This window comes from Nicotiana tabacum, chromosome 7 (assembly GCF_000715075.1).
Source record: "Nicotiana tabacum cultivar K326 chromosome 7, ASM71507v2, whole genome shotgun sequence".
In the NCBI taxonomy this organism is placed as follows: Eukaryota; Viridiplantae; Streptophyta; class Magnoliopsida; order Solanales; family Solanaceae; genus Nicotiana; species Nicotiana tabacum.
This window is the reverse complement of record NC_134086.1, coordinates 27,009,106-27,016,665: the sequence shown is the minus strand read 5'-3', so window position 1 is coordinate 27,016,665 and position 7,560 is coordinate 27,009,106. Positions and strand designations below refer to the sequence as shown.

The 7,560-nt window shown below is 31.0% G+C and overlaps 1 protein-coding gene across 2 annotated transcripts; it reads left to right on the top strand.

Annotated features, from left to right (window-relative positions):
• The first annotated feature begins 2,020 nt into the window (after nt 1-2,020).
• On the top strand, nt 2,021-6,371 carry LOC107774909 (uncharacterized). Of its 2 annotated transcripts, none has more exons than XM_016594578.2 (5): nt 2,021-2,183; nt 3,332-4,132; nt 4,225-4,413; nt 4,814-5,175; nt 6,063-6,371. In XM_016594578.2, the coding sequence occupies exons 1-4, from the start codon at nt 2,139-2,141 to the stop codon at nt 5,117-5,119; spliced, it is 1,341 nt and encodes a 446-aa protein (XP_016450064.2). In that variant the 5' UTR covers nt 2,021-2,138; the 3' UTR covers nt 5,120-5,175; nt 6,063-6,371. The 2 variants fall into 2 exon arrangements, with proteins under 2 accessions (XP_016450064.2, XP_016450062.2); XM_016594576.2 differs by having other exon boundaries at nt 2,021-2,195.
• Nucleotides 6,372-7,560: the final 1,189 nt, after the last annotated feature.

The window sequence follows — 7,560 nt, the reverse complement described above, 5'->3', positions numbered from 1 at the left end:
ACTACTTTTTTCTACTTCTCAAAAACTCAAAAAAAAAATTTCCTTCCAAAAGCTTGGCAAAACACCTCAAATTTTGGCCAAAAGTGCTTTTGGCCAAAAAAAGCATTTTTGGCCTAAAAAAAAGTTTGGTCAAACAGGCTATAAAAATTCTAGCTTCTTCCGAAAAGCAGAAGCAGAAGCATAAAGTTAATTTATTCAAGACAAAAATAACCTTACAATAAATTTATATTTTTCAAATTATCCCTCATTAATTTAATTTTCTTTTCCTTTTTTTTTAATTTTTGCTATACATTTATTCTCTTTTTTATTTTAATTACATTTTTATTCTCTTTCTCTTATTCCTAAGAGTAGATTTTAAATTTATATTGAATGATGTATTTTGACATATTTAAATTATCATGTAAATATACTAAACACTCAATATTATTGTTTTGGAATAAATATATTATATTAATGAGAATCTTAATTTATATTTTTACTTTACATTTTATATTTTAATGGAATTCTTTTCTATAAAATGTTTAAATTTACTTTTCTTTTCTAAATAATACTAATCGCAAATTAAATTTTTACTGTCCTTTTTCGTAATTTGATACTTAAAAGGGTTTTTTAAAAGATTGGCCAAACACAATGAGCTTGCAAAAAGCAATACTCAAACGAATCGGCCAAACACAAACTATTTATTTTGCAAAAGTACTTTTTGATAAAGCAATTTCCAAAATAAGTAGTTAAATAAGTATTTTCTTTAATCAACCATGCATAGGATGAAGATTCTTACTAAAAGGTGAATTATACGTACCAGGATTTGCGTGTTAAAGTGCTTTTAATTTAGTTTCCTTTTCGCTTTTTATAATATTTACTAATGTAGCCACTTTTAGGGAATTAGTACTGTAATATTAGCACTTCCACTGTACCAAAAGCACCTACATCTAAAATTGAAGAAATATTCGAAAAGCAGTCAGTCAGTAATGCTAAATTACATATCCAAACCAGGAATTGGTATCGCTTTCACAAACGTTTATTCCAAAAGCCCTCTTTTACAAAAGTGGCCAAATAGGAGTATAACACACACACGAGACTAAATTATTGTGGAATAAAAATGAACTTTTTTATCAAAAGCAACAATAAAATTCTCTCTAAAGAGCTGCTTGTTTCGAATTTGGATAGTCTTACTTTAGTGCCTTCTTGATGTCTTTGACTGAAAAACCTCATTGGCTACTGGCTAGGTCAACACAATTTAAGCATATTAATTAGCTACTCAACTCATCGAACTGTCCAATAATTCTGTTTCGAAAATTACTCATACGCGCCTAGTATTCACATCAAACCACTAATTTAACCATTGGATCAGTCACAAATTAAATTGCATATACACATCACTTAATTAAAAAGTGATCCTCGGAGCAACAATCAACAATAAAGTTATCTCTGCATGATCTATAAGTCACATGTTCGAGTTGTGGAATCAACCACTAATGCACACATTAGGGTAAACTGCCTATATCATTTTCCATTAGGTACAACCCTTCTCCGGACCTTATGTGAACGTGAAAACCTTCGTCCGCAAGGCTGCCTTTTATACACTTCACTTAATATAGTTAAGTGGAAAATTTATATGCAACCATATGTTTTACATGAATTTGGTTGGTGCAAAAGTGAGGTACAAGAAATTTTCTCTCATTTGTGTAGTAACAGTTCAATCGCTAAAAAAATCTATTTGACAAGATAATGTTGCGATTTGCGAAGCAAGTCCTATCTTCTTTTTTTTCAAAATAATATTAGAACTGTACCGAGTTGGGTCTTTTGTGATTTTATCTTTCGCATTTAGCATAGAAAAAAGAAAAAAAGAAAATCAAAATGCCAGATAGACATTCCTCCACGTGTCACAAAACCATGAAATGTTCCAAAACTGAGTGGCCCACCGACAATCTCGGTTTGACTCCAATGTACGGTCAATCCATGAACCTATATAACTAACGTACCTTTGTATTTCCATTTAGACCAACTCCCCCAACTTTTTCATGTTATAATCCCAAAAAGTATTACATAAGCCGTCTTCTTTATTTTCATAATCCAATTTTCTCTCTATTTTCCAGTCCAAAAATAAATAAAAATAAAAACCATCCTATTTTTCTTGCATGGATTTCTCTCTTCCCTTGGTTACAAACATGAGTTTCATCAAGGTAACACAAAAGGTGGTAATCACAGGTTTCTTTTGTTTACTTATGTTTTTTCAGTGTATATATTCAAGCTTAAGAAATTAATATCAAAAAAGAAAAATGTTGCAGGACATGATGCTTCATCCTCAAGAACATCAGCTTTCTTATGTATACTGCTTATTTATCCCATATATACTTCTTTTTAGCTAAAATAAAGCTCTTTTTTGTATTATAAAAAATTGTTAACATTTATGTTGATTTCCTATAGGTTTTTACAAATATATAAACAAGATTCAAGTTTCATGGAAATGGTGTCTTACAAGTTTGAATGTTGTTTTTCTCTGTTTTCTTTCAAGATCTTGAATTAGATCATATTAACTACTTTTTCTTTGTCTCAATTGTGTTTATTTTTAAATTTAACCTTTTCTTTTAATAATTTATCTTCATGTTGTTGCCTTCATTTTTTCAATCAAACTATCTGCATGCATGGTGATGAAATTTACTACTATATGTTTTTGGTATTCAAATGTTCTACTAAGCTTTTGCTAGATTTTTCATTCATTAATTATCAGAAAAGTATTACTAAAAGGTTTTATGACTAAAAAGATTTAATCAAATTTTCAATGAATTTTTTTCTTTTAAAGATTTTTTCTATCTCAAAAGGGTGGCTGACCAACCTGTCATTTTCCATTTCCCATTTTGGATTACAATGGAATATTTATCTTTTCAAGCTTATTACTCAAGTTCTCTAACTATGAAAAATGATTCTTTATTTTTCTTAGGTTCTCTAATTGTTGAGACAAGTCACATGCTTATCATAATAGGCTTTTACTCCTACAAAAAGTTGCTAGTAGTTGCTTGTCCAACTTTGGATTCTTTTACTCTATTTTCCTGTTTTGAGAAATTGCTTTCACTAACATGATTCTCTCATCTTGAGAATTCATGTCCTTTTTGTATAATTTAGATGCCAAAAACATTAAGTAAACGTATGAAAATGTTAGGTATTCCTCGAGTCCCGTGCAATTTGCATGACAAAAAAAGATGATTTTTATCTAATATACGATAAATATGATTCTATTCTATGAAAGGTATAGTAGAAAAGTATAATTCTATTCTATACTAACAAGTCTTTTTCTTGTTAAAGAATTTGATTATTGTTTTTGTTTTTGCAGGAAGAGATGCCAAGCCCCTTAAGTGATCAAATTCTGAATTTTTGTGAGTCTGAACTTTTTCCAGAAATACAAAATTCAGAAGTTGCTTCTAGTTCAAATGGCTGCTGTTATGATGAACAATCCTCTTATAGTACAAATCTTGATCTAAACAAATTCCAAAGCACTAGTGAAAAGAATGATGAAACTATCACAACCTCGACCAAAGCAGCCACCAGCACAACCGATAACAATAGCAACAACAAGGATGACAACAATAACAATAACAGTCTGTCGAAAATATTTGATACTCAAGAGGAAATTGAGAATGACATTACTACTTCTATAGACTTCACACCATCCACAAACTTCAATATCCCTGACCATTTCCTTCAACAACAAGACGAACAATTCGACGTTAATACCCTTAACAATCACCATTACCCTGTCACAGATGTTATTTCTGGTCCCTTATCTCATCAGTATCGTCAAGATCAGCCTCCTATCGTTCCGCTTATGGGACCTCCATTAGGCCATCTATACGCAGAGGAATCGTTGTCCTCTATTCCTCCTTACATGCGCGTCGTTACTTCATCTCCTTCTTGTTCACTTCTTGATCCTATTATAGGAAATTACATTCAAGGAAATCTTAACACTATAATCCCGTCTGATGCTTCAGCTGTATTTGCTGCTGCTGCTGCTAATAGCGCTTTGTTCTATGGATCCCAATTGCCAAATCAAGAATTGGAATTTCAAGAAGGGAATAGTAGAATTTTTTGCCCTGATGCCTTGTCAAGGATCTATAACTGTTCTATTGAGCTTCAGGTATTGATTTTAATTTTTAGTGAAACTTAGTTACTTATTTACTGTAGCTTTATTTAGTGATTTTTGTTAAAAACAACTTTTTTCCAATGAAGGCAATCAGCAATGAGAGTCAGCATTTGGTTAGTGCTGTTGGTTGTTCTAACCCTTTGGCTGCAGAAGTTACAACTTTTGAAGATCCTTCCTATAATAAAACTGGCAGGTGCTCAGTTGAGGATAGGAGGGAGAAGATTCATAGATACATGAAGAAACGAAATGAGAGGAATTTCAGCAAGAAAATCAAGGTCTATATCTCCTCTTATAACTTAGATTTAACTTGCGTACATCGACAGTCTAAAGAATTTTAACTATTTTTAACATGTTGAGTAGTATGTTACCTACATATTGAGTAAAAAAAGGGCAGCCCGGTGCACTAAGCTCCCGCTATGCGCGAGGTCCGGAGAAGAGCCGGACCACAAAGGGCTGTTGTAAGCAGCCTTACCCTACATTTATGCAAGAGACTATTTCCACAGCTCGAATCTGTGACCTTCTGGTCACATGACAACAACTTTACCTACATATTGAGTAGTATGAATAATTTGATGGTGTAAAAATTCTTATATACTATCACGATATAGAAGTTAAACTCGTATTATGTACTGCAATTTTTTTCTTGAGTTTGATTTTGGAAGCCAAATTTTGCAGTATGCATGCAGAAAAACACTAGCAGACAGCAGGCCAAGAGTGAGGGGAAGATTTGCAAGAAATGATGAATTTGGGGAAGCTGCAAGTAAAGCAAATTCTTATGGAAATCATGAAGAGGAGACAAGTGATCAAGATGTAAAGTTCAATAGTATTATATATCAAGATCCAAATATGGTTGCTGCTTCTACTCATGAGAATAATGTTACTCACAATGGTCGGATTTTCAACTCCAATATTTGTCACATATCAACTGGTACATATGATATGTATACACCTCTCTCATATACAGATGGTCAACTGCACTAGAGTTTTATACATCCCTGCAATATTTGCTGCTATAACTCCTCTTCTGCACATAACAGGTAACCATTTATATGTTTCTTCCTTCTACTAGGGCAATAATTCCGTGCACAAAGCATCTTGCATTCATACAGGATCGGGGAAGGGCTTGCACCCAAGGAGTGTGAGGTAGATAACCTACCCTAATGCAAGTAGGGTGTTCATAAAAATCCGAAAAATCGAACCAAACCGAAATCCAAACCAAACCGACCAAAAAAACCGATACTTTTTAGGTTTGGTTTGGTTTGGTTTTGGTTTTGAATTTTAAAAATCAATTAAATTTGGTTTGATTTTGGTTTTAATAAAAAAATAACCGAAAAAATCGAACCAAACCGACTATAAAAGTAACTATTTAAATTTGTTATTACACCTTTATATATGTATTTTAATATAAAATTTCTAAAATTTTATCGTACATATTAGTCATTTGTATTTTTAGTCTAGTTCTTTGCTATTATAATAATCTAATTCTTTGCCTAAAAAATAAATTTAACTTCTATACTAATTTCATATCGTACAAGTTTTCCTTTTACACTATCCGGCATTTAAAGGATAATTTACAGGTAATCGTTTTATTAAAAAAGGGGGTTAATAATCAAGAAAAAAAAATAAGACATATTATATGCTACAATTAATTATAATATATTGATAGTTTATAAAAAAAGTATATTATCAGAGCATGTAAGTTAAATATGCATTGATAATGTAAAAGGTTTATTTTAACATATTGTAGTTGTAATCTGCCTTATTTTTCAAGTTACTAATCCTAGTTTTTATGACCGGTAATTACCTAGTAAATATTAGGTGACTTTACAGTATATTTTTTCTTACCATATCTGTGTAAAGAGGTTAAACTGTTAAAATATACTGTTTACTTATGTTTTTTTCTCCTTTTTGTGGTTAATTTTAGTTGCAATACTGCATATGGAGGTGAAAGAAGAAGAGGTGAAATCGTTGTGTATAGTTCAACATAATATTGGTGTGAATACCTTCAAAATCAACTATTGCATCCAGCTGCCATCTTTATTTTTATATGTTCTTGCAACTCTATATATATACAATTTTGCAGGACTATATTTTCAATAGGATATATTAATTAGTTGTGAACTAAAATAGAAAATAAAAGAATAATTTGTAATAATCTACTAAATGTCCTGTAGTCAGGGCATGTAAATTTTGTAAATGTTGTGCTATTGTAAGTCATACCTTTTGTTTTGTATGCTAAGAGTTACCAAGTTGAGCAAATTTAGTAAAAAAATACGTCGGAACTCTATAATTGCTTTAGGCAAATTTATGTATGAATATCCGGCAATGATAGTATATTTTTATTTTATTGAAGAAAATTAACCTAAGTTGCCTCTCATTCAACCACTTAATATATATGCACTATAACTTATGTATAACTGTGCATATCTCAATGTATATTGGTTAGAAAAGGTAGCTAGTGAATCCGACCGACTATTTATGTAAATATTACTGTAGGTCCTAAAGATGTGCATATAATTATCATTTGGCGCAAATGACCTGTTTTTTAAGGATAATTTTATGTAGAAGGCTGAACTCTGAAGAAACTGTAGGATTCCTTGGTACATTTAACTCTTTTAACAGTAAAGTAGCAACTTTACCAGTGAATACGGCCAGTCAAACTTTCATCTAGTGACTATATTCTCTTCTCTCAAGCATTAAGTTACAAGGATGCTTTTTCACAAAAAGTGTTGAATTTTTATTTTCGAAATACTTTTTTCAAAAGGAATTTTAACTATTTTTCTCTCCAGTTTTTGAGGAAATTGAAAAGCATCACGGAGAGTAGCTTTTCAATTTTTGCAAGAACTGAAAAAACTTTTATTTAAATGGATTGAAAAAAATAAAATTTCTGAAATACTTTTTCACTTGTTTTTTAAACAAATGCTAATATATTTATTTGAAGAAAAGTGGTTGTTTGTAACTTTTTCTATTGTTCGTTGTGCTTATCCTACTATTTTCATTCCACATCTTTTTTTATATTTTTTATTTTTAAATAATAAGTTATTATGCTTGATAGTCAAAATGTGCAAGATAGTTTATACGAAGAGAATAGTATGATTAGCATTTCCCGGGAGAAGTACATAAACATTCTTAGGGCTGCTATTTAGGGATTAACCAATACTTATTTTGTCCTAAAATTTTAAACTAAAAATTTTAGTTTCAGAATAATTCATGAAATTTTTGTACCAAAAACTTAAACTGGAAAATCAAAATTTAAGATACATTGGTTAATTCATAAATAGCAGTCCTTTAGAATGGCTATCTAGTGTCATTTCTACCTGAATCTTGGACAAGGTAGGAAGCTGGGCCATCTTCTTGGGCTACACACGAGAAGCCCAATACTTGGCAGAAAGCTGGGCCATTTTACATCGTTTACTAGGTGT

Coding starts and splice junctions, on each gene's coding strand:
- LOC107774909 (XM_016594576.2), top strand. CDS start 2,139: ATGGATTTCTCTCTTCCCTTGGTTACAAACATGAGTTTCATCAAGGTA. Junction 4,133..4,224: donor ACTGTTCTATTGAGCTTCAG/GTATTGATTTTA, acceptor TTTCCAATGAAG/GCAATCAGCAATGAGAGTCA. Junction 4,414..4,813: donor ATTTCAGCAAGAAAATCAAG/GTCTATATCTCC, acceptor CAAATTTTGCAG/TATGCATGCAGAAAAACACT.